The sequence below is a fragment of the Eublepharis macularius genome, chromosome 3 (assembly GCF_028583425.1).
Source record: "Eublepharis macularius isolate TG4126 chromosome 3, MPM_Emac_v1.0, whole genome shotgun sequence".
Lineage (NCBI taxonomy): Eukaryota > Metazoa > Chordata > Lepidosauria > Squamata > Eublepharidae > Eublepharis > Eublepharis macularius.
Genome location: NC_072792.1, coordinates 39135414 through 39163100, shown reverse-complemented (window position 1 = coordinate 39163100; position 27687 = coordinate 39135414). Strand labels below are relative to the sequence as shown.

The 27687-nt window shown below is 40.1% G+C and overlaps 2 protein-coding genes across 2 annotated transcripts in view; one reads left to right on the top strand and one right to left on the bottom strand.

Moving 5' to 3' along the window:
• UBAC2 (UBA domain containing 2) overlaps positions 1-27687 on the bottom strand; it is a 115357-nt gene that overhangs the window by 46572 nt on the left and 41098 nt on the right. The window contains exons 5-6 of the mRNA XM_054974614.1: positions 9245-9368; positions 6826-6873 (exon numbers count right to left, since the gene is read on the bottom strand). Coding sequence (XP_054830589.1) covers positions 6826-6873; positions 9245-9368 — 172 coding nt within the window. The remainder of the gene's footprint in view (positions 1-6825; positions 6874-9244; positions 9369-27687) is intronic.
• On the top strand, positions 16520-27188 carry GPR183 (G protein-coupled receptor 183). Its single transcript, XM_054974613.1, has 2 exons — positions 16520-16589; positions 23251-27188. The coding sequence occupies exon 2, from the start codon at positions 23282-23284 to the stop codon at positions 24371-24373; it is 1092 nt and encodes a 363-aa protein (XP_054830588.1). The 5' UTR covers positions 16520-16589; positions 23251-23281; the 3' UTR covers positions 24374-27188.

Genomic DNA, 27687 nt, shown 5'->3' with positions numbered 1-27687 from the left:
CCTGGAGGCAGTTTTGGAGTGGATGAGGGCTAACAAGCTGAAACTTCATTCCAACATGACAGAGGTACTACTAGTGTGTGGGGGGAAGGTTTGGGTTATTTCCTGTTCTAGATAGGGTTTCACTCTCTCAAAGGAACAGGTTTGTAGCCTGGTGGTGTGCTCCTGGACCCAGGCTTCTTGTTGGATAAACAGGCAGCAATGGTTGCCAGCTGCAGCCCTTCCTAGGCATGAGATATCTTGCCACTGTAGTGCATGTTCTGGAAACATCTAGATTACATTACTGCAATGTGCTCCACGTCAAGGCTACCCTTGAAGATTGTCTGGAAGCTTCAACTGGTACAGAATGCTGCAGTCAGTGGGTTATAGGTACCGTATCAGTCCAGTCTTGTTTCACCTACACTGGCTCCCAATTTGCTTCCAGGCCCAATTCAGAGTGCTACACGGCTTGGCACCAGCATAGCTTAAGGACGGCTGTGATGGACTGCATGTGTTAAAAAGCCTGGAAGGGCTGTGTACACACACATTTGCAGGACTGTTAAGAGTTAACCTCTCTCAGAGAGAGAGCTTTGAGTGGCAGGTTACTCCAAAGCCATCTGATTGGGTAGCTGGAGCAGAGAGATTTTTTCCCAGTCCTGGCAGAGAGAGAGATTCTGTCAGGAGAGCTGAGAGACGGAGTCCTCAAGGAAAGCAGTTGCAACACTGGTAGGAGAACTGGGAAAGCTGGCAAGGAGGTTTTCCTTTCCCTTTATCTTGTCATATGTCAAAGTATTTTGTAAATAATTTATAGCTCCATAGATAAATATGGCAAGATCACATGTACACTTTTTAATCTTTCCTGATAGCAAAACCTTTTGTTCTGTTGTTCTTTTGTTTCTAAAGTGTTCTGTAGACGTTCAGTCCAGGGAGTGATATATTGGTTGCAAAGTGAATTGTAACAGGGGCATCTAAAAAGAATATGGACAACTGCATCGACTTGCTCCTTACAATGAGTACAATAACAGTTATTTATTGAGGGTATGCCAGACAAAGCCAAAAAACCTTCACCTGCTGGTAGAAGATAGCAGTAGAAGGGGACACATGAATCTCCCCAGGGAGGAAGTTTGAAACTGTTGATGCCATGACTGAGAAGGCCCTTTCTTGGGTTGTCACCCATCTAGTCTCAGATGGTGGAGGAACTTGAAGAGGGACCTCCAAAGATGACCAGAGTGACCAGATAGGTTCATATGGGAGAAGACAGTTATGGGAGAAGGCAGTTTTGACATATATTTATTTATTTCAAATTTGTATTCCGCCCTCCCCGCGAGCGGGCTCATATATCACATATATCACTGTGGTAAAGTTCAGAACATGCATGGACTTCAGTTCTGATACTCTTCAATGTTACTTAAGGCTTCTGGTTTTAGGCTTTGTTCCCTTGTATTTCCCCCAAGCGTTTTAGTATTCTCTTTTTCTTCTGGGGTTAGGAAGACTGTCACTGTTATGGTACCCCAAGCCCCTCTCTTCACACACTAGTGCTTTTGTTCAGTCCTTAACTGTATCTGAAGTCTCCACAGGCAGTTTTCAATCATACCCGACCAGGGATCTCTCCACTCTCAGAGCTATCTACCTGGAAGGGAATATCTCCTCTCCTTAGAAGATCTATCCCTCTCTTTTGCCCATTTGGGAGTCTGCTCCTACTTCCCAAACCTCCTTGACTCAAATTTCTGTATTAGCATGGTATCATGTTATCAACTTCAGATTATCACTCTGTGAATCTAATGCTCTACCATCTTTATTGCAACTAGTAACAGCTGACTCCTGGTTGGAAACTTGGCTTAGCTGAATTGATTCAAAGCATGCTATATTAAATCTAAACTTAAATAATAGGGAATCACTGAAAAAATCTTTGCTAAATGTACAAAACCAATTACTTAAAAAAGATTGGGTTATGCTAAAATTGAAAGCTGACCGGAAATGCTCTCCTATTTATCTTCATTTATCCTATTAGAAAATGTTCGAACTGGCTAATGTGTCTTTTACTTAACAGTTCCAAAATATCGGCGCTCTTTCACGTTACTTAGATCCAATGCGTTATCTTCCGCCGAGATGAAGGGCCGTTTCAGTAGAATTCCCCCTGAGAAACGTTATTGGCCCTCTTCCCTGTTTTTTGCGTTGTGTGTATTTATGAAATTGTTTTTAATACTATTTTAACCACTTCAAGTTTAAATTGTTTTAAACTGTTGTTTTAATTTTTTTAAGTGTGTTAATGTTTGAAGTCTTGGGCACCCTGTTTTGGGTGGAAAGGCAGCATACAACTGTTTTAAATAAATAAATAAATTTCAAAATAGCAGTTTCAGGAGAAATTTCCCCTTTTACTTTGCTTGCAACACTATAGATTTTAGGTACCAACCAGTCCGAGTGAAGCACTTTTTATGGTAATCATATTGATTCTGTTGATGAGGTTAAATGTCTCCCACTAAAATCAGTAGGACCTAATGTGGGTTTGATCAAACCCTAAAGGTATAGTCTGTTTCTGCACAGATTTCAGCACCTAGGCAATGTGCACTTAAATGTTCAGAAGACATCCTTGTACTTTGATGTTAACCTATCTATGCAGAATTCCTTTCTAAAAGAGTTTCAGCATAAAATCATTGATCAATCTCCAAAATGAACACCAGCAATTAACCATGCAGTGTCATAATAATGTAAGTCAAATTTAATTCACTTTCAGCCATCTATGTACTTTCAAGATTTTAAGCTGGAGAGCCCACCAAATTTTTTTGGCACCTGTAAATGGATACCAATGGAAATAGCCTTCAAAGTTGTTTTCCTGCTTTGCAAGAATATGAAAGATCTTAAATGAAAGATGTTAGAAGGATTTATCTTCCACTATCTCTTCCTATTTTCCCCCACAGCTTTCAGTGAGGCACTGCCTGGGTATTATTCTACCATGTCCAGAAAGAAAATTCAGTTTCCATTCTACATTAAACTCTGCTTTCCTCCAAAATGCTTCCTTCTTTGTCTTACTAATGCCAATGCCTTTTAGTCCATGTAAGAATTATTCCCTTCCTTTCTGTATAGATGAACTCCTCCAGTTATAAACTGCTTACAAACCAGAAAGAAATAAATGGATGAAGGAATAATCAACATAATAACCAGGTATCTCAAGACTCTAGAATGCACAGAAAGCAGAACCTTGGCCCCAGACAGGAAGAGGCTTGATTCTAAATGGCAGGGGTCATAAGCATGTTCTCTTTCTCTCTCTCTCAAACACACACCACATGCCATCCTGTGCCACAATGTACAGCGAACCATACAAGTGAATGGCTGCTATTCAGTTGGACGGAAAATAGAAAAACATTTGCAGTGAGGACAAAACTGCCTTCTGCTCTACTAGGGATCCAGGGAGTAGTGTAATGTGCGTTTTGAACGCACAATACTCCACCCAGAATCCCTTGCGATATAAAATTCTTTGTTCCATAAACATCCCACCGATCAGATGGACAAGCATTTTAGTAGTATTGAAATAAAGTACAGAAGGAAATAGCTACAAGGCTAAAGTCAGAAATTGCCATCATGATCCGGGGGGCACACATGCATACTATCTACATATACACCCAAACATTTAAAAACATTTCTCCCACATTAGCTCTTTCCATAGAATCTAAACTACACTTCATACTTCCAAGTCTGAAAAAGCAGTTTAGGAGAACAGAGCAAGAACTGTCAAGGGATACTGCCACTAGTACAGGGCTTCTATTTTTTCGATATGCTGCCCTTTTTGAGTCAAACATTGGGCAGTGACTATCTTCTACTGCTTTATTTTCAAGTAGCCAGACTAACAGTGAAATCCTAAGCAGAGTTATTCCAGTCTAGGCCCATTGATCTCAGTGGGTTTAGACTGGTGTAACTTTGCTTACGATTTAACTGAAAATACCTTATGACAAGAACATATATCTATGCAACTATCTATATGATTACACGCTAACGGTGGCTGCAGACATAACCACAATAACGAATTCATGCAAGAAAAGGCACACATACTTGCATATCTGACCATTTGACCACACAGTAAACTGACTCAGTGATGCCTGTTATAGAAATAAAAACTCCTCCCTCAGTTTAGGTTTTTTTTCTTTGATAAAAATGGACGATAAGTGTAGCTACAGTTATTGCTATCTATGGTATATTACTGATTTGCTTCTTTAAAAAATCTGAAATAAGCTGTTTTCCTTAGCAAGCAGATACCATAACTTGAGTATAGTATATCAGAAATGCTGAAGAAAATAACATCTCTTCCAATTAATGGGAGGGAAAAGAACATATGCAAAAAGGTGGTAATCTCTTGCCTCTGTTGCCTTTATCATTCTTCTATTACACAAAATAAAGTAACTGGCTATAGAAAGCTGTGGCACAAAAGACACGGGCAAAACATTCAGCTGTATCTTTAAAAGAAGTCTAAGACACTGATCATATGATCAGTTCTTTGCTGACCAGGAAAAGGAAAGTCTCTCATGTGGACTGGAAAATATTTCCTATATCCAGGGACTAATGTGTTAAGAGTCACTCTAAGGGACTTTCCAGACTACAGGGCTGTTTTTTTTGTTTAGCTCAAAGGACGTGCTGCTGTTGTAGAGGATCCTGACCGTTACCCAGCTAAGTAGTGCAATCATCATTGGGAAAACAGTTTCTCCAAACTCCCCCAAGTGCCACACTAGTCAAGCACAGGACTTCATGGACACCATAATGCAGGGGATGCAGGCTTCACCAATGTTGGAGCCTGCTCCACTTGTGAAGGGAGGTTTCACAGTGTTGCTGGCTGGCTCAAAGCAGGCTTCTACAGTGGGAAGCTTGAGCACTATTTACTTCTCTCACTGTCTTTGTTCTCTCACTCTGTGTCATGCCTCAGGTGGGGTGAGCCACCTTATGCTGCCACCACTCTGGGATTTAGGGTCCCTTGGGAAGGCCCAGAGTACCCTCCCAACCCTTCTGACCTTCGTAGCTTGGCCAATAAACAGGCATGAGGACCCAGCAGAGTAACAACAAACAAAAGGATTTATTTACAAGGAGGTCAGTTAATATCAAACAAACAAGCAAGCAAGCAAGCAAACAAGGTGCCTTAGCAACAATATATGGGTGAAAGCAAAATAAACAAAAGGCCCTAGCGCGACTGAACTCACTGTCCCTCTGTCTCCGAGGCCTGTCTTCTCACCCTGCCTGGATGAGGGCCTCTCCCCCTAGCAGAAACCTCCTCTGGCCTGCTCCCTGGGAGAAAGAACACAGGCCTTTTTCTTCCCAGACTTATATAGCACCAGCCCCCTGTGTTCTGATTGGCCAAAAGGGTGGCAAAATGGCCCAGGGGCTCCTGGGAATCGTAGGCAGGCCTACTCCCACTGCTTACAGACTTCTGAGGTCTTGCTAGGCCTTCCTGGCACAGCCAGATCATGACACCCTGACACAAGACAGAATAGCTTTGGTCATTTCACTGTCACATGAGACAGTAAGGGAAGTAAAGTGCACACAGTCTCCCACAGCAGGAGCCTGCTTTAAGCCATCCAGCAGTGCTGGTTTGGATCTTCCCTTTCGAATGTCTTTAATGTCCTGGCAAATTACTAGTAGAGAACCTTCCTTCTCTCTTCTAAAAAGAACAAAAGATGTCCTCCAACTAACTACGACTCAAGACCATCGTGGCCCATGGGCACCGTGGTGTCCAGCTATGTGGTTCCTGGCATCCACTTCCTTATTCCCAAAATCATCTCTTCCCCAAAACAAACAGCCCATCCAGGTTTTCCTCCATCTCACTCTCTGAACAACCCAGGAGGCATCACCTTTGTGACTGCAGTGAGTGCCCATTTAGAAACAGATGTCTCCATCGTAGAAGGATGTTTGGCTTGAAATTTCCCACTATTTTGTGACTGGTTCCATTCTCCTATGGCAGCCCTTGTGTGGTGGTGCACAATTAATATGTTCAAAGCTTCAAAAGTACTCACTAACAAGGTTGGCGATCCCTGCTCATCACCATCCCACTGCTTTGCCCTTCTTGAGTGCTGGCAGTGAATATACCTGAACTCTGAATTTTGATGACATCCAGAGTTATGACATCATTCATAACTCTGCCACAGCTGAAGCCAGGAAAAGGGGTTTTTTTGCTTGATGAAATGAGGGCAATGAATGATATAGGTATGAAGATTTTCTTTTTATTTGAATATGTTGGGCCATATTAGATCATTTGTCTGATGACTTTATGGTTTTAAAATATATATAATACACAGATCCTTCACTCCTACCCTTGCAATTTTAAGCAGAGTTGAAATCAACGGTCTGAGATTGGTGCAACTCCATTTAGGATTGAGCTGTTAAGTCCCATCCTTTGTGCACGATAAAGTAAAACATATGTCATTGCGGCTTGGCACACACATTTTGATTACTTCAGTGTATGCACAAACTATCATCTTTGTTTTGATTCACAACAGTATTTGTAAATCAAGGTGTTGCCAAATTAACCATCTTTTCCATATCAGAACAGGGAAGGGAGAAAAACATGGGCCAAGCTCAGAAAAATAAAGGAATGTTCTAATAGGTAGACAAAACTAGGAAAGCGCAGGTGCCAGGTGGACATATAAAGGAGAATTTTTTAAATGACAAGAATAGTCATTTAATGTACATTTGAATGAGTATGACATGGGACAGATGGGGCTAATAAGCCAAAAATATATGCCTCAACGATTTCTTTTCTGGTTATGTGGTTTGCATTCGGCTGAAATGGTAAATAGTAGAAAACTTATGTAGATACTTTGAAACATATCAAAGAGAATCACATTAGTAAATAAAAATAGTTACACTTACCAGCCCACTTAAAGCAACAATCCAGATATAAGACCCTGAAGTCAAAAGCTGGAAGACAAAAGTGCATAATTTAAAATAGAAATTAGATAACATAACTGCTTATATCCCATGTAAGAAATACATCTCAGTTGCCACTTTCATGAACCCCTCTGTTCATGGCATCATGGAAGCAGGTAAGGACAATTTTGTTTCATTCTGCTTTTGGAAGTTAGAACCTATCAGATGGCTTTCTGTTTGTCCACTGAGTTACATCTCGGCTTAATATTCCACTAATGAGTTTTTTTCCCCCAGCCAATCCCCCCCTCCTGTTGCAGACCACCAATTTGTCTCACATGCTGAGCTGGTCCCTGTTATGTAGAGACACAGTGGAAGGAAGGAGGCAAGAAATGCTCCCAGAAAAGCCTTCTTTAGCAAAATATATCATCAGGATCCAGCCCACTGTGTTGGCTGCTGCTTGTTTATGTTAATTTTGCGAATTAAATGTGTTTTTTAAATTATCACTTATACTGCCTTTGGAAGAAACAGCTGAAAAGCAGTTTAGACATTTGATAAATAATAAACTAAAATAAGTAACAGATATCATTAAAATTTAGTAGATCATCCAGAGAAAAATTAACTAAGCAAAGAGATACAAAACAAATAGCAAATCCAGAGCACACTCACAGAAAAGGTGCTGAATTGACAACAAGATTTACCAAATAAATTAAGAAACTACACAGATAAGAAACTACACAGACAGGGTATATCTTAACTTGCTGAGAATATTTTTATGCTGTAAAATGCAACCACATTTGATGCAATACATTTTCCAGAATAAGTCACAAGAAAAGGAGACATCTTCCACTAGAAAGGAGGAACACAGTGAATACCTATTTACCCAAGGACAGGCATTTTAAGTGAACTAGGCAAAGCTCTGAAGCAGCCTAGAAGTAACTCACATGGACATTCTATTCAGAAACTAGTTTAACAAAACAAATGCCAAAAGATATGCAAGAAAAATCTCAATTTGCAAAAGCTTTTAGAGAGATAGGAATGAAAATATTTGTGAAGCTGCAGACAGATTAAACATGATGTGATGTTTAAGTCAAGGAGGGCTGTATCAAGAGCAAAAAAAAGATCTTAATCAGGAGAAAGATATGAGTAATAGTCTGAAACTGGCATATTCATTCCAAAAATCCCCAAACGAACATACATTAGATACATATACTGGTAATTTTCAATGTCTTTTTTCTAGGCTTGCAAAAAAAAGACAGATGTAGAATGACTCTCTTATACGTTTGCACACTAGAATTAAACCTGAAAATGTTGTTCAATAAAAGCTCTATTAAGACCCAATCTTTTTAGAACTTTTACTGGATAACACTTTCAAGCTTCAATAACCTTTTGTACCAGGCAAACACTGACATTTGCTAACCGAATTCCGGCAAACAATATGAATGTGTGCCCTATGTCAGTTTCTTCCCCAGCAAATGAAAAAAAACAAACTCTTTCAATTTGCAAACCACATAATCTAGCTAGATATCTTCTGCTGATAGATTGGCACATGCTCACAATGAAGGCTCTAACGGCACTCCTATCAGCTTACCATGATAAGAGGGGAAAGGAAAGTAAGAGTCAAATTAACTAAAGATAAATATCTAGCAGCACTGCTAGTTGTTACTGCCTAAGAGTACTAAGAGGAAAGTGACAAACCAAAATAACAGACTTTACAGAATATATAGTTTATTTTCTCTGGCTAAAAATAATGGCTGTATCAGGACGAGGCTTAGTTCATGGGTGGCAATGCTCAAGTCCAGAGCTGGAAGATGTACTTTCTAACCCAAGGTCCCCAGAAAAGAAGCCTGAGCAGGAAGATGGAATGCTCTGTTGTCTGTGAAAAACAAAGACAAGGACAGGCTTCTGGTACTTATGCTAGGCCTTGCCAAACAAGATAAACTTACTCTATGTCTCAGTCTCAGACTATGACAGTTCCATTAGGAAGTCGTAAACGGGCTCCAATTTTGTTTGTAAAGAACAGTTCTTTTACCTTTAAACTACAGAAAGGATCATCTCACTCATACCAGTGAATTTTCCCTGCAATCAAATACTACAGACATGCAGAAAGTGGGCTTCCCCACTGCATACCATGGAAGATGGAACATCATGGGCACTTACTGAGTGCCATCTTTCACAACCTAAAACATACTGGGAACATGTACAGTTCCGGATGACTATGGTGATGAACTCTGCAGAATTAGATTCAGCCTACTGCAAAACACACTACAGTGTTCACTGAAATTTCCCATTTCAAATATCTGCTCTACATTTCAGGTCTAAATATCTGGATAGAGAATATTTAACATACTTATTCAAAATGATACATGCAAATGCAAGGTGCAGCAGCACTGTTAAGTAAATGAAAGAGCAACACATACTGTACCTGCAAACCCAATATATAGACCAGTGTCTTGTTTGTGATGGAAAACTGGCCTAGAATTTGTGTCACTTGAACTCTTGGAATGGAGCAATAAAATGGTATAAAAAGAGCAAATATAGGGCCCAAGCTGTTGAGAAAAAATACAATAAAAAGTGGTATCAACAGAATTATCATGAAATATTTTTCTTTTTTTCCTCCATAAAAATGAATTCTGAACAATTTAAAATTCCTTATGGCCTTTAAAAACATTAAACACTGTGCCTAGGTTATTTATTCCAGAATTTTTAATAACCACAAGAGGCTTTTGATTCCAAATTAACATTGGAAATAGGCCTGAAATAGGGCATTTGACTGCTTCCTACTTGCCACATCTAACAGCTTAACATGAAAGCAGTTTCCCTTTGCTGGGCAAAGGAAGATTAAGGACAAAAGCTGCAGAACTAGGTCCACCGTCACCCCTTAATTGGTGCCCACCTGTCCAAAGTACAATAGATGGCTACAGGACAGAGAAATGAGATCCCTCTACCTCTCTTTCTCATTTAATAGACACACTTGGTTGTTTTGTATTGTGACAAAGAGACTGCAGGAAGAAATTGAACCTTATACTTTTACAAAATATTCACAAGAATGGTAACAGCTATAGTCAGTGTTATAGATAGCATTACAATATTAAAATTTAAGTTTCTCTTGACCTCTTGCTATTATTTTTTTTAAAGTATGTTTTCTTCGGAATGATGTTCCAGTAGTACTATCATTCTCATAAGGCAAATGCTCAAAATATTTTGGGGGCAATTCCAACTATTAAAGCCTTTCATGAAAAAGTTTCATCGCTTGTAGCATGCAGAATTTACACAAAGTCCTCTATCTATCTCCTTAAACTGAGTCAGCTCATCATCATTCTTTGTGCTTTCTGGGTTTAGCAATGCCTAATTCTTGTTAAGTAATATGTTCATTTGAGGTACGGAGGCCTGTAACAAAAATGCTAGATGGAAAATAACTGGTGCCTGTGCTGGATCCTCTGCCTCTTGAAATTAGGAATTAAGCTTAATCTACACATGCAGCCAAAAAACCCCTGTAAAGAGCCCTGTTGGATTGCGTTAAAGTCCATCTAGTCCAACATGCTGTTTTCATCAATTAACGTTCAGGTTCTTCCACAAAACCCACAAGCAAGCATGGATCTCTTCCACCATTATCACCCAGTTACTAGTATTCAAAGGTACACTCCATCTTAACATGGAGGTTTCTAACAGATGTTGGCAGAACTATCCTCCAAGAATTTGTCTAACCTCCTTTCAGTGCCATCTCTACAGTTTGTGGAAGCAAAGTATGAGTTGCTGAAGAGACACTTTCTTCCGTCTGTTGTCATTCTATTGCCATTTGATTTAATTGGTAACACTGAGTTCTAGTATTATATGAAGAATTTTTTTCTCCACCACTTTTCCTGAATTATGAATATGTTTTATACTCCTCTACATCAAAAACAAACCCCAAATACCACAGTTTGCCTTTCCTTTTTGGAAAGGTGCTGCACCAGCAATCATTTGGGTTACCATTTTTTGCACCTTTTCCCACTCTGTAATATTACTTTTGATCATCCCTATTTCTCAACATCAGCTACTTCATAAGATTGTTGTGAAGACCAAGTGAGACCAAAGAACCACATAAGCTGCCCCAAATTCTTTGGATAAAAATGCACTAGATAGACAGAGAGCTGACTGGACCTGTACACAGTATTCTCTTTTATAGCGAAAACATTTCCCTGGCTCCTCAAATTTAAATTCTTCCCCATGACATCACTATATGCTCTGAGAAGTAGGGGTGTGCAGTTCGGTTCAGTGTTTGGAATTTAAAAATGAATTTTAGCTGATTCAGTAAAGTCTGGGTATTCCGGATCAAAAGAATGAATTCCGAATCAGGACTGGAATACCAAACTCAGTTTTACCAAATTAACGCAGTAAAATCTGGTAAAATTCAGTAATATAGGCTGGTCTGTTCCTTTGTTGTTTCCCTGCAAAAAAAGCAGTTCCTGCCTTCTTTGCAGAGAGGGGTTTTTTTTGGGGGGGGGGGTCATTTTTGCAAACAATTTTCACCAAATTTGCAGGGATCTCACTCCTGACTATCTCTGAAGATAATCTAAAATGGTCTAAAATATCAGACCCAGGAGGCCAGTTTTATGGGCCCCCAAAGAAGTTGCCCCCAGACACTCTCCATTATTCTCTATCTGAATGTTATCCAGGGAGCTGGGCAGGTATTTTTCCAGAAAACTCCACCATTTGCAGGGGACCTAGTTCTGATGGTCTTCTAAAGACCCCTCCCCCCAAGTTTCAGGAAGATTGGGCTCCTGGGGCCAATTCTATGGGCTCCCGAACAGGGTGCTCCCAACCACTCCATTGTTTCCTGTGGGAAAAAAGTCAAAGCTGACTCCCACTGTAGAAACACACTGGGGCAAGACTGCCATGGCCAAAGCACACTCCCAAATGCAACCTGAACTCATCACAGAAGCAAACTGAAACACAAGAATGGAATCCTCCCAGAATCAATGTGAAGCAAGGGGACCGACATCACACCAGAGAATCACATCCATTCCACCGAAACCAAACTGACATAAACTGTTTCAACTTAGCCTAACAGAAGCAAATTGAAGCAAGGGAATGGCCTATGCTTGTGGATGGGTACTGCTTGATTTTTTTCTGTGATGTTCCACCATTGGCTGAACTCAGTGCCTGGCTGCTGTGAAAGACACTGGTTCGGATTTCCCTATAGGGAATAATGGAGAGTGACTCAGGGCACCTTCTTTGGGGGTCTATAAAATTGGCCCATAGGGTACAATCTTTATGAAACGTGGGGAGTCTTTAGAGAACAGTCAGTAGTACATTCCTTGCAAATTTGGTGAAGATTGGTTGAAAAATGACTCCCCTCCAGTCCCTCGGATAGCCCCCATAGGAAATAATGGCCGAATTTTACTGAATTTCCACTATATTACCTAACCGAACTAAATCAATTCAGTATTCAAGGAACACTGACCCCCCCCCCCTCTGATTTGGTATTCCCAGTTTGAATGTACCAATTTTTTTTGTGTGTGTGTACTCTCCTACTGAGAAGACACAGCTCTGCAAATCTAACTATCCCTATATATATTAAAAAGTGGCATCTGAAAATGCTACCTTGGAGATACAAAGGATAAAATGCTACCTTTTATGTCCCACTTAGGCGCAACATCTTACCTAATAACATACATTCAGTTTCTAGGATCTATAGCTCCCAAACTGTTTTGTGCAGACACGAACCACAAGTACTGACTACTCCCCCACAATATCTACCAGTCTATATAGTCAGTACACAACATTCAGAACCAGGCAGGCAAACCACAAGTCATCATGCTCACCACCATCTCTGTTCCTAATTAGCAAATCTCTACTATCAAGGCAGCCCACCCCTCCCACCACCAGAGGCATATCCTCAGCACCAGTTCAACACCTGAAAAATGGGGCTCTTCTAAAGGACCATTAGTGGATGCTCTCTTGCCCCCAAGACCCTCATTCTCTGCAAGAACAGCAGAATTGTCAGAATAAGAGCAGGGTCACTCCATCACACTTTGGAAGGTCTCATACATATATCTCTAGTTTTCTTAGCTTTTCCAGGTCATCACCTTTACCTCATATGAACAAACTTGTTCTCTAAGGTGCTTGTTTCATTGACCCACGATTTCTAACAAGCGTACAGATAGCTCCCATAATGTTGTTGTTTTATAGTTTCATTTTTGGCTTAATATTTTCTTTTCTTTTTTTAGCTAAGATCTATACATTCGCTTTTAAGCTTACTATACTGTAGGGAAATGACCTTTATGATAAGATGGCAGACTTTTTGAGGTGGTAGAGTAGACCTGTACCAAAATGATGTTTTAATGATCTCATATTTAAAAATTTCACACCAAAAGGAAGGCTTCTATGTCTGTTTTTGACTTGCAGGACTTTTTTCTCCTTCTCAAAAATAAGATCCCATCTACAACTTTAAGGTACTTTTCATACAGTCACTTGAAATTATTTCCATATCTGTTCTGCTTCCCACGTTTGCAGGAGTTCCACTCATGCAAGGTAGTCATGGGACACAGAACTGATTTTTGTCCGTAGTATCCTTGACTTTCCCCCCGCAATTTTATTTTGAAGCTGCTGCTGAGTTGTGGCTGGTGCGAATGTCAGTGTGAGCTCTATACTCCCCTTCTGCTTCTCTTCTCCCCGCTCTCTGTTTCCCTAGGAGCTGATTGGTCTGTGCAAAATTAACCACTCCCACTCTCCTCAGCTCTCTGAACTCCTTTCCCGCCATTTTTATCAGTAAAGCGAGGTAAGAGTCATAAGGCTGCTCCTCCATTTGCTTCCTTCCTCCTGGTATACAAGGATTCTCTTATTTTTTTTTTAAAACCAGGAACGAATCCTAACTTTGCTGCTTATTCCCTGCTGACTTTAAAAGCCAGGAAAGGGTTTAATGGCTGCTTTCCCCTCCCTCCTAGCATCTTCTGCTAATGTCAAAGAGTTTTAAAAAACCCAAGCATTTTGCACAGCCATTTCCAAAACAAAGTGGCAGGGAAGCATTTCCTGGCTTGGCTTAAAAAAAATGAGAGTGGAACAAGCACGAAAAGTACATATTTCCCCCCAGAACTTCACCACCAATTGCCTCTCCATTTGGGCCAGGATAGCCCAATCAGCAAATATGGGGAGGGGAATCGGTTCCAACATTGTAACATTACTATGCATGCTCAAAGTTAAAAAAAAAAGTGTAACATGAATTGCAAAGCCCCCAAAGCCTGAAGCCGCTCAAAGCCTGTCTAAAATGAAAAACAAGATGCCAAATTGAAACTGCCTCAGACAGTGTGGAACGTGGGAGCACCATGCCGAAGCCATTGCGATCGAGGCGAATGCTCATAAATGGCCGTTTAAATTGTAAGTGTGAAAGGGACTGCTGACTATTATGTTACATGACTACCATTATACAGTGATAGAAGGGAATCAAGGGTAGAGTGGGAAACACAGTCGTTCTCTTTCTCCTTAGAGTCTTTGGTCTCATAATGAATGCCAACAGACAGATGGAAATGCAGACTTTTTCATGATCAGCAGGCTCACACAATGTATCTGTGCATGGGGCTGCACTGCGTATGTGAATGCCCCTGTACAAATCTCCCTGTAGATCAAAACTCACATACCAAGAAGAAAGTTAAGGGAAGGCGCATTTAATGTACCGTCCGGTAAGAAACACATTATGGAGCAGGAGACTGCGTATTTTGACTCTAAAAGCAGTTTCATGTGTATATTTTTTTTACAACGTTTACCTAAATGGGCAGCTTTTTGCATGCATGATATTCCCCATCACATTTTTCAGCAAATTGACTGACGCAGCCATTCTGAATGCAGAAAAGAGCTTCACACATATCATGAACAGTAGATGCTGTCACAGTAAATGTGTGTTCACACCCATGCTAACATGCAATTTTTAAAATTATTTTTAATATTCAAACTTTTAAAATTATTTTTTACAAATGCAATGGTGTAGAATGTTGAGTTCTTAAAAGCCAGTTAAGAATTACATGTCATACAGGCACCTGTCACTAACTGTTTGAACAAACCCAACTTAAAGCTAAAATAGAGTTACGACTCATCGATTATGATGCTTGTTGACTGCGTAGAATTTACACTCATGCAAAATTACCCACACCAAATTCCAGAAATGATTTGGGGAAATCATACTTGCAGATAGTGATACATTAGGTAGTTTCCTCTACCACGACCCTCTAGCATACACTGCTTTTTAGGTTACATCTAAGTCATTATAGAAATGATACTTTTTTTTTAAAAAAAGCTTCAAACGTTTTTTTCCCCAGTGGGAGTTTCTTCCCCTAAAAAAAAATTCAGACAGTGTTGAATACATCAAGAGAGTGCCTCATAAAGTCCTAAGCAGATCTACTCAGCATCCTACTCAAGTGTTTTCAATGGAGCATACTCCCAGGAAAGTGCACTGTTACGACTGCACTGTTAATTTCTCCAATCTTTGTCAGAAAATCCCTTTTAAGATATCATTTTAATTCCTTTATACAGTCCATCTTATCTCAGGCTATCCCCATATCCCCCACTATGCAATAGAATCTTGCTTCTAGGCTTAAATTACAAATAAATCTCAGAACTCTTCCTTTGACTTTCTTCTCTAATTACACATTTGGTTTTTTTCTTTACTTAAAGCACTGTGCATAATGTATTATTTACTTCATTTATACCCCACCTTTCTCCCCATCAGGGATCCCCCATTTTATCCAACAATCTTGTGAGGTAGGTTAGGCTGAGTGTGTGTGACTGGCCCAAGTTTACCCAGCAAGCTTCCATGACAGTGCAGGGATTCAAACTTGGGTCTCCCAGATCCTAGTCTGGCACTGTAACCACTATACCACATAGGGGTGTGTGTGTATCTATACACACACATTTATTCAAGACATGTATAAAATACAGCAATACATATATCACAATGTAAGAAGTACAAAACCAGATTTTTTAATATTAAAAAAATCCTGTTAAACAGCATCAAGGGTATCATTTTCAAAATCAGAGATTCACCTTAAACCCACACATTAACAAGTAGCATAAAAGCAGAATATATCTGTTAATAAGTTCACAGAAGGAAAATTAGCTAAATGCTTGGGAAAATAAAAATGGCACCTAAAGGACTGCAAATTTGGCACCAGGCAAATCTATCAAAAATCCTGGTGCCACAATACCGAAGGCCCATCGTGCGGCTATCAGAGGAGGCATGAAAAGCAGGGCCTGGAAGATCAAGCTAGCGTGGACCACTCAGGGCTGAATATAGCTTACCACAGAGGATTTCCTTGGAGGAGCAGAGTGGGAAGGTTCTGCCTCTCTTGGATGGGACAAAATCTTATACTACTTGCAGCAGCATAAGCCGCTACTTACATCACCTGCCATAGTTCACAAATCAGATCAGCCTAAGAGTAGAATCAATACGAATGCTTTTGAGCTTAATTTAGTAATGAACCACATGTGGAAGTTCTATCATTTTTAGAGTCTATCAAAGCCACAAGTACATTTTAAAAATAAGTTGTTCAATTAGCTACAGGAATCACCCCGTCTTTCAAAAAGAAGCATGAAACAATGTGAGGTAAATAGATATTCTCACTTCCCATTAAAAATGAGGTAGAATTCAGCTAAAGGGAGGGGAAATGCCATCAACTCCATAAAAGGACAGTCTGACATAATCACTCTTGAAAACAACGTGCAAAGGGGAAACTGTCACATATGTGATGTGTGGCAGATACATACACAGCACAGAGGACTTATTAAGCTACTGATACGTAAGTAGAGATTTTTTTCTGGTATTCTTTTAAAAAAACAGGCTATCAGCATTGGACTTCATGGAGTCAAATGGCTGTGAAGATGCACTCTTTTAGGAGAGAGAAGAAATGATAAAGAATATTTATGATACTGCTCTGTATCCAAAGATAGTCTAAGTTCTAGGGGTGTACTTTGCTGTCTTTCAAAGACCAAACTGTTTTTTGTTAATACACAAACTGCTTAAAAATACCACAAATGAATAATGCTACTGTTTTAAAGAAAACATTTCATTCTTTTAAAAATAAAACTCTGGTGTACTGAAGCCAGCATGACTTCTTTAATAAAATATGCTACACAGCTGAGCCACCAAGAAGCTTTTGATGGTCTAATGCTTTCTGAAAATACCTGAACTGAAACACTGGCAGCAAATTAAGATCTCATTCAGGACAAATGTTAATAACATAAATAATAGGAGCTTACCGAATATATGTTAAGTTTTTCTTAATTACTATACATTAAATGCTACTTGTATTTAAAAATTGTGATGGTGTAGGTTTTACATTTTTTCTTTGATAAATATTTTCTCTTAAAAATAATTTCATTAAGCTTTTATTCCCCCCCCCACTACTACACCTAAACTTTTAGAGTTTCCAAAATAAAGATTTAGATGCTTTAGGGAGCTCTTTCACTGTTCTTATGAGTATAGCCCAATCACTGCATTTTTACTTAACCGCACTGAGTTGAATGGAGTTGACTCCCTGGTAAGTAAGCTCAGACTAAAGCCTTACACTGAAAGCCTATGCACATTTACTTAAAAGTAAATCACAGACATCAATGTGACTTATTTGCAGGTAAGTAAGCACAGAACTGTAGCCACGGGGAACAATTTTGAACAAGATTCAAAAGCAAGTCTCATGTTATTCTATGGAACTTAATGTAGCCTTAGTGACTTGAACAGATTTTCAGAATATGCTATTTACTTTTAAACCAAGGGAGACCGATCTTGCAACACTGTCAGTGAGGCATCAAGGAATTGTTGATGGCAAATGTCAATTATCAGAGCAACGTTATCTTCCCAACACCAAGACTGACCACTTCCAAATCAAGACAATTAAACCTTTTCTGACAACTGCACACTGTACCCTTTCAAACAAAGTTGCCGGTGTTTTTGGCAGCCAAAACCGTATTTGTGGGCTTATCCTGACATTCCTATTTAGAGTTACAGTTGTGTCTCTTTTAAACCATTATAGAGCAAGGCATAAGTGAAACTTGTACAACTGCATTAGTACAAAAAGCAACTGTGATCAGTTATCATAAATGTTCCTTTTGCGGTTTCCCCCCGCAAAACTATTAGCAGAGTTTTTCTCACTGTGGTTTTAAATGTTTCCCGCATTGAAATACTTCAGCATCAGCATGGATTTCTTTCAACTTAGGTCAGCGTATCATGCAGGGTTTTCTAACTTCTCACAAGCAATCCCATCAATTTAAAAACAACTGTTTGTGTAACAAAATGGAACTGGGAGCCAGTTGTGTATTACCTCCTTTTATAGTGAGTTTATGACTATTCAAGAACAAGATTAAGACCCTAGCACTTTTCCTCTGATCATCAACGTGGTTACTGAACCAAGAAACAAAGCTATTAATTGCTTTGCCTTGCACAGTCACTTCTGTCTGTCTAGATATCTCTCTCCCCATGCTACATGAGAATCCTTGAGGCACCAGCAACATATAAGAGCTCCAATCAAACTTTTCCTAGTTTTTTCAAAGGAAATGGAAGGGGAACTATGAAGAGACTGACTGAATATTCTCCAGAAAGATTCTGAGTACAGCTGCTCAGGATGGCTCTCAGGGCTTTTTTTCAGCTGGAATGCGGTGGAACGGAGTTCCGGAACCTCTTGAAAATGGTCTCATGGCTGGTGGCCCCACCCCCTGATCTCCAGACAGAGGGGAGTTTAGATGGCTGGAGCGGTGCGGAGGGCAATCTAAACTCCCCTCTGTCTGGAGATGGCTGGAGCGGCGCGGAGGGCCATCTAAACTCCCCTCTGTCTGGAGATCAGGGGGTGGGGCCACCAGCCATGTGACCATTTTCTCCAAGGGCAACCCACTGAGTTCCACCACTTCTTTTCCCAGAAAAAAAGCCCTGGGGATCACCATGAACCATATCAACAAAGGTCATGATCATGATACAGAGAACTGTAGGGTTGGATCTAGTCAGTTTTTCTGCAGATGAAAAAAGCAGGAGAGGTTCTTTTTGAGCTCCCGAAAGTATTCGGGATCGTGGGACTTGCAACATACAAAAGTCATGTGAGATGGAGGATTCTGTAAAGAAAGAAAGAGCTTGGGCAAGATTAAGTGACAAAGCTGGCAAGATCTAACCAACAGAGGACCTCAATTTGAGGAGTGGATCTTTCCCCCCTTTTCCCATCTCTTTCTTCCTACTGCATCCCCAGCGCCTTGTGAAAAATTGCTCATGGTCAAAGATTGCAGCTGGAGTGCATAATCTATGCAAAATCTTATCCCTTCCCCCTCCCCAGCCCAGCTAGGCAGGTAAAAGTGATTTACACTTATGAGTTTATCTTCTGTGGATGCAGATTATCCCACATCTTGTTGCATATAAACATTTAATGTGTACTGTTCACCATCCTCTTGAATTCTGATAACTTTTCTGTTTAATTACCTTGATCAGCTTATCTGAACTTTAAAAATAAAAATGGAGGTACATTCCTTTACTAAGGTATTTTCTGTTTACTGTAGATTTGTTTAGGTCAATCTACAAAATCTGGAAAAGAATAGTCAATTATGGAGTGGATCCTAGCTCTATCTTAGTACTCCACTGGGAACTTCCCCGTCCCAAGCCAGTTGGTGGAAAACTCCACATTCACGAAAGACGGTTAGGTCATCACTGCCTTGAGTCTGGGCAAAGAACAGGTTGGAACCAAGTTATTTTTTATTTGTTACATTTATATTCCACTTGTTTTACACCTTCCTTTATGGACTCAAGGCAGCTTACACAAGGGTCCCCTGAAGCTCTCCCATCCAGCCCTTAATGAGCCCTAGACCTGCTTGGCTTCACCAAGGATTGGATTCGACTGGAAATCGCAAGCTGCACCTATTAGCATGCATAGGACCCATGTGCAGATGGCTGTTCCTGTGAGCACAGGATCCCTAGCTAGGTTAGTACAATGAATGGTTCCAATTTTTTGCTATAAATTCCACTGCATATGGAATTTATAACTGGAAACCAACAATCATATACTAATCAGACAGAAAAATTCTGGGGAGTTGGGAGGGACCGTGCTGTTTACTCACGCTTTTTAGTTAAAGTTCCCTTCTCTTTGAAACCAGAAATGTTAGGAGTTGGCCAGCAACATCTCTCTTCCTTCCTCTTCTCTCCATCTGTCTTCCTTCTTTTTTTAAAGCAGGTCCCTTTTGCTATTTTTTACAGCAGATATTCTTCTATGCTAAAGGAGCTATTCTTGCTGATAAAAATGCACTATGATCCACTCTAGCAAATAAATACATTTACGAAGCAAAACTTTCTTATCACCAATCAAGATTGCAAGTATCTTTTCACACAGGAACATTTTAACATTTTCTATATAGCTAACACTGTTTAATTCGAGTGGTATACCAATTTTAGACTTTTAGAAGATGTAGGAGGGCAATGGGCTACATGTTCTTCTACACAAAAAGTTGTAACAAGAGAGAAAGGGAGACTTTATCATCCCAGATGGCTATAAAAGTGCAGAAATAATATTAAAATAGTTAAGTTGCTAACATTAACTATACTACAAGATAGCTATATAATAACATTGTACACCATTTGGATTGCTAACCATATAACATGCTATACTCAGCAAAAGATGAAATTGCAGAAAAGCTTGGTACCTGAAGACACACAACCATTGTTTTTACTGTTATAACCAAACTTTAACTTTTAAACTTTAAAATCACAATTCCGAACAACCAAGTCTTTCTTTTCTCAGCAGTTCCTAATGCCTGGTATATAAATGAGGTGGTAGTACGGGCAGCACTACTTCAGACTGCCCATGTTGGAGGGTCATACTTTTCATATCCCTCCCCCACGTAAAAACTCTGTGCAGATAAAAAAGAAATCGCATCAGAGATAAAGGTTTTTGCCTAGTCCGTCACATGTCGTGCTAGATTTTTACTTACAAGGAATTTTTAATGTAGGGTTTTTAAATAACAACAACCTTTTCTAACCTCAGAGCCCTTTTTTTTGCTCCCACAAGCGGGCACAACTAACTATAGCCATACAATGAGCGTGTGGAGGGGGTGTTGGACTGGAGGAAAAGGTTTACAAAACAAATAAAAGAGAAAGACAACTTAGCGACGTATGTAGGCCAATTTTTAGAAGTATTTGGGGAAAAATACAGCACTGTGAGGAAAGCAAGAAAGGAGTTTGTGCAGAAAGCAAGGAAGAATGTTAAGATACATATATGCAGAATTTTTTTGATTAAAAAAGGTGCCAGTAGTCATATATAAAGCTGTGCCACTTTCCACCAGTTCCCCCATCAGGATTTATGAGAGCCCGCCCCCCCAAAAGGTGCCAGTACTCCATACTGGTTAGTATTTCCACAAAAAAAGCCTTGCATATGTGCACCTGACAGCATTTCACAAATCTATTCTGCCTCTCAGCAAGAGTGGAAGGAGGATGATATATGTTTATTTATTTACTTCATTTATACCAATATAAATGGAGACTCAAAGCAGCGTACATCATTCTTCTCTTCTACATTTTGTCTTCACAACAACCCTGTGAGGTAAGTTAGGCTGAGTGTGACAGGCCCAAGGACACCTAGTGAGCTTCCAGGCAGAATGGGGATTCAAGCCCTAGTCTTCCAGATCCCAGTCTGACACTCTCCGTGTTTTTGCATGTGCCCTTCTGCATAAGTACGTTGTCCATGCCCATGGCTTTACAAGTACACTAATCCATTTTTATATCACAATCCTCATAAAGCTTTATATTTATTAAAAGCATAATGCTCTTTGTAATAAAGCTTAGCTCGTCTTATAACATGATCCAAGAGTGTTCTCTCCTCTTATGTCCACTTCTTTTCCACAAATAACACAACTGATTGTGTTCCATCGGTCTTGTATGAAGTACCATAATCAATGGTATCATGAGATACCATTAATTCCAAATGAGATACCCTTAATTCCAAATGAATAACATTTATAGGATTTGTAATGTTTTGCCATATAAATATTTTGTGTGTTTTATTTCTACAAACTAATGTGTGGTTTTGCATGTAGTTTCCTATGGTTTAAAAAGCAGGCCTCTGGAGTAAAATAGGGGTGGGCTGGATGGGTGACTGTGAAGTGTATTATGATTGGATGGTAGCTGTAACTCTGGAGGCAAAGTGAACATGGGGTTGGGGGGCAGGGAGGAAGATAGCATGCCAGAGACTGTGGAAAGTCTGTGTTCCTTATGTAGAAGATTTAACCTAAGTGGCAAATGAGGAAAATAAGCTTTTATGACTAAGTTTATTTAAGAGAATCAAAGGGGAGAAGACATACAGCTGTCTTGTAACCAAGAACTAACATGCTAAATGAAACCATTTAACTTTTGAGCTACATTGAAACCTTTAAGCTTTATACTAACTATTAATAAACTATATTTCTGTTTGGTAGGGGGAGCCATTTTATATCAGAATAAAGGATTCCCATTATCTCACAAACTCCCCTCCATGCACTGACCATTCTCTTATTTTACCAAATATAACTAAGCCATCCTGTACTTTGGGTTAAACTAAGAGATCTAAGGCAAGAGCCTTTGGTGGCAGCAAAATCATTTGGAAATGCTACGGAAGTGAGGGAGGCAGCATAATACAGGTAATTTCAGAGAAATATAGGGAGGAGCTGGTATAGATGTTTCATACCAAGAGAGGAATAAAGGGGAGTGAAACGTTGCAGGATTGCTTAATAAAATAAGTCAATCTGTCCCGTGGCGCAGAATGGTAAGCTGCAGTACTACAGTCCAAGTTCTGCTCATGACGTGAGTTCGATCCTGGCGGAAGCCGGGTTCAAGTAACCAGCTCAATGTTGACTCAGCCTTCCATCCTTCCGAGGTCAATAAAATGAGTACCCAGTTTCCTGGGGGCTAAAGTGTAGATGACTGGGGAAGGCAGTGGCAAACTGCCAAGGAAATGTCATGATGCGACATCCCCCCTGTGGGTCAGTGATGTCTCAGTGCTTGCACAGTGGACTACCTTTACCTTTTTTATGTCCCCGAAAAGAAAGAAAAAGCCACAGAATTTAAGCAGAAACTCAAAGCTTAATCTCAAACTTTTCACTTTGTGTTTCCCAACAAACACTTCAGACAAAAGCCTGTGGTCATTCCACAGGTGCAGCTTCATATTCTCACTTACAGGAAAGCAGTCTCTTTATAACTTCCCCAGTTTGTAGACTGATCTATTCAAATGCAAGGTTATCATAAGAACATTTAAGAAACCAGTTATTTTCATTGCTTTCAAAGTCAAAATCCTTCTCATTTCAAATTTATGTTCTCAAGCTCAGAGATTCCCAGAACTTTGAAATTAAGAAAAACTTTACAAATCATTTCTCTGCCATCCAGTTTGTTTTCCAAAATGCTGACTGTTGTAAAGACAAGCAGTGATTGTCTGTACTCAATTCTATTTCTTCTGCTCTTTTTGCTAGGCCTGCTGAACTTCCTGGAGACCCACCAGTTATGGAAACAGGCTCAACCACTCCTCAATCGCTCAATCACTCCACAACACACCCGACTAATAACTGTGATCTATATGAGCATGAAGATTCAGCACGTATCTTACTGCCTGCATTCTATAGCCTTATTTTCATAATAGGAGTGCCTGGAAATGTACTTGCTCTCATTGTGGTAATTAAAAACAGGAAAAAGATCAATTCTACTACTCTTTACTCAACGAACCTTGTTGTGTCAGACCTTCTTTTTACTACTGCTTTGCCTGCAAGAATCACATACTACGCAATGGGCTTTCATTGGCCATTTGGAGAAGAACTCTGCAAACTCACTGCACTCATTTTTTACATCAACATTTATGCTGCAGTGAACTTCATGACATGTTTGAGTATTGATAGGTTTGTAGCTGTGGTGCACCCACTGCGCACAAGGATCAGAACAGTGAGATGCGCCGCATACATTTGTTGTTCAGTGTGGTTTCTTGTATTAGCTCAGACTCTCCCATTAGTTACACTAAACATGTCACACGAAGAAGGAAAAAGGAACACATGCATGGAATATCCAAACTTTGAAAAAATACCGAATCTCCCTTGGATGCTTCTTGGCGCTTGTTTACTTGGATACATAATTCCCCTTGGGATTACATTAGTCTGTTATTCTAAAATTAGTTGTAGACTTTATCAAAAAGCAAAAAAAAACCCACTTGCAGAAAAATCAGGAACAAACAGAAAGGCCATCAATACAATTATTTTCATCATTGTGGTCTTCATTGTTTGCCTCACTCCTTATCATGTGGCAATTATCAAACATATGATTATGAAGATTATATTTGGAGATGATAGTCTTGAATGCAGTGTCAAACAAGTCTTCCAGAAGACACTCCACTACACTGTGTTCCTGATGAATTTAAACTGCTGCTTGGATCCTTTAATCTATTTCTTTGCATGCAGAGGATACAAAAGTACAATAATGAAAATCTTGAGACGTCAAGGAAGCATATCACTATCAAGTGTTGCCCGAACAGCTCATGAAGAAAGCTCCCGTGATATTGGCGATGCTCACATGTCTAATGTTACAACATCACTAAATGGAAAAAGGTGATTGAAAAGGAACATTTGAAACATACCTCAATACACTTGATTAAAAAAAATATTTGTAATACCAAAAGGCATGAACTACTCTTTTTAAAAAAGCCAGTGTTCTGAATCTCCAAAGAGCAGGTGAGTGGCTCATGAAGCATCTATATGAGCAATCAAAAAAAGGAAAATCAAATTCCTTGCTTTTTTTAAAAAATGGAATTGTATATTTTTCAAGAAAGCCGTTGCATGTGATGTTTTCACCACAGAGTATAGAACATTCATTTCTACACATTTCCATTTCTGGATCTTACAGTGAAATCCTAAGAAGAGTTACTCCAGTCTAAGCTCTCTGAAATCAATGGGCTTAAACTAGAGTAACTCTGTTTAGGATTTCATTGTTAGTAATGCAAGCCAGAGGGCTGAATCACATTATGAACTGGTTCTCTTGACAGGAAAACAGTTGGGAATTAAATTGATTTTCTTTGAATTATTAGAGTGCAATACATATGTTCTACGACTGTTGCAAAAGCAAGCAATAGGTACAAAAGCTGTATCCGGAAGGAAGCATTTAACATTTCCTTGTTCATAGGTGGGGAACTATATAAAATTATCACACAATTAAGAAAAGTGATGTTTTTTCAGGAAAAAGTGTGTCGTAAGTAGGCAGCTGTAAGTAGTTTTCAGCAATTGATCTGCAGCACTCAAACCATTTATTCCACTCCTGTTGCCTTTTCAGTCTCTATTTCACAGAAATTATTATATATTTTTGTTGCTATACTGTAAATCCATGACAGACCATTGGCCAAACCAAGCCTAAATAGGAATCCCATTGGGCCTACAAAATAAGTCAGCACAATCTACTGGTAATATTCAACCAGTCTTCAACTCCTATCACATGGTAGGCAGCTAGGCAATCAACCATGTGACTCAGACAATTCCCTCCCCCCTGGAATATTTTTCATACTGGCATTAAGTTGACTACAACAGCTAGACAGAGCAAGCAGATGAAAGAGGCCAGGAGCTGGAAACAGAGTATGACTGAGAAGGGGAATTCTTTCACAAATGATATGATTCAGGGGAAACCACACACATTAATCTAAGCCTAAACCACTCCAATTTGTTTGTTTCTTAAAGAGCAAAATGTCATGATGTATTAAGAGTAAGGATTACCCTTTGTCAGACAATATTTAAACACTTTAACTTGCAGCATTTTAAAATGCTTTGTTCCTTTCCATCCTAATTAGAGGTCTAGAAAACAGACCTAAATTAGACACGGTCCAACCCGGTTCATGGTTCGCGAACACACAGTTTGTGGGACTCACTTTTTTCATGAATTTTAGTCCATTTGGGCTGGTCTGTTGGTCCATGAGTCCAGACATCCTGGCACTGATCTATCAATTCCCTGGACAATGGAGGGGATGTCTGCAGACCTTTTGCAGCTCTTAAAACCTTGATAGGCAGCTCTGCCTACCAACCAGAGAGCTCACATTCTGCTCTATGGAGCAAGGAACAAGAATGAATTCCCTAGGCAATGGAGGCGTGAACATTCTGCAGCCAATCATAGCCCTCAAAACAGCTCGGCCTGCCAAACAGAGAGCTCCCATTCTGCAAGGGAGGGGTGGATGTTCTGCAGCCAATCTTAGCCCTCAAAACCTTGATAGGCAGCTCTGTCTGCCAACCAGAGAGCTCCCATTCTTCTCTATGTGAGCAAGGAGCAAGAATTAATTCCCTAGGCAACGGCTGGGAAGGTGTCTGTGTGATGAGTGAGGGGGCTCTTCCACCACCCTTTTCTGTTTGATTTTGCCTCATTGTAACTTTTTGGTGCTGCTAGCCAATTCAAGTCAATTGGCATTTGTGGCTCCAGTATCTACTGGAAGTTTCCTGGGGGTGGCTGCTTTGGGGGTCTGTAACTCAGACATCTGAAATGCAATCTTGACCAAACTTGGAGGGTGGCTGGAGGAGAGGCTGCTGAAGATTCTCTGCAAGTTTAGGCTCTCTGGGTGTGAAGGAGGCAGAGCTAGGGCTGCCAGAAGTGAAGGACCACGGACCGATGAACTGGTCCACAAACTGGGCTGATCAGTGAAAAATTCATGGTCCATGGTCCATGAAAATTGACAGACCATGGGCCAGCTGTCTGTGGGGTTTTCCCAGTCTGTGCCCACCTCTAATCCTAATCCTAATTTATCTGAGGCACAGGTAAGGGATTTTGCGGGGTCAAAAATAATTAGGGAACGAATAAAGTTCCTGTGCGATCAGAAAGTATCAAAAATGCATGGGTGGGGAGTTTTCATGAAATGCAGGATTGGTAAATGAGATTTAAAAATGTTGAATGAGACTTATTTTTTTTAAAATCCTCCAGAGGAACTGAAAGAGACAGAACAAAGGCTGAGGTGAAGGCTATTACTAAGTATTTTTTTCCATATCAATAAGATGGTAGAAAGCTTAGCACTTGGTTTTACAAGGCACCAACTTTCCATCTTAAAAACCCAGGAGAAATGCTGAGCAGGGCAGTGCATGGAATGACATCTGGATGGTGCAAGCTTTGGTACTGTGTTACTTTTAGAGACAAATCACAGGAAAATTAGCCGACATGTTTAATTATGTAAATTCTCAGCATTGAACTGAGTATAAACTTGGAACAGTGGCCTGAATTCAAGCTAGAAAAAGGACAGGAGTGAATGTTTCAACCAACTTCCATGCGGCTTTCTGAGCTGAAAACTTTGTGGAGTTTTGCCATGCCTTTTGCCCATTTTTAGGGTTTGAAGCAAGATACAAGAAGTGTTTTTATATGTCTGTAAAAATCTTATGAATATCTGTTTAAAGTATATACAAGTAAATATAGCACAATAAAACAAAATACTAACAAAATCAACATTTGTTTTGCTGTTTCACAATTCTCCACTTTTCTCAGATGTTTCTTTTTTACTCTAAAATCAAGAAAAGCTAGGACTACAAAAAAAAGTTTAAGGCTCCTCATCACAGTAGGTCAGTGCTTTAAAGATCGTGAGAGCAAATTTAATGTCAAACTGACAGTTAAGAGTTAGACATAATAAAGGACTTTAGAACTAGCTCATTTATGTAATGCCCAGGATCCACTGCTGGCACCAGGGTTTCTGGCGCCTGCGGCACCCCCCCCCCCCCCGCGTGCACAGCGCACGCGCCACAGACTGCGCGATGACATCATCGCGTGATGATGTCATCGCGCAGCGCAAGCCAGGGGCATTTGCCGGCGGATGGCTGGGGTGGCGGGCGGAGGCTGCTCCGTGCTCCGCACGCTGCCCCGGCAGCGGCTCATGGCTGCTGCGCCCGGCTGGGTCATGTGGCAGCGGCAGCAGC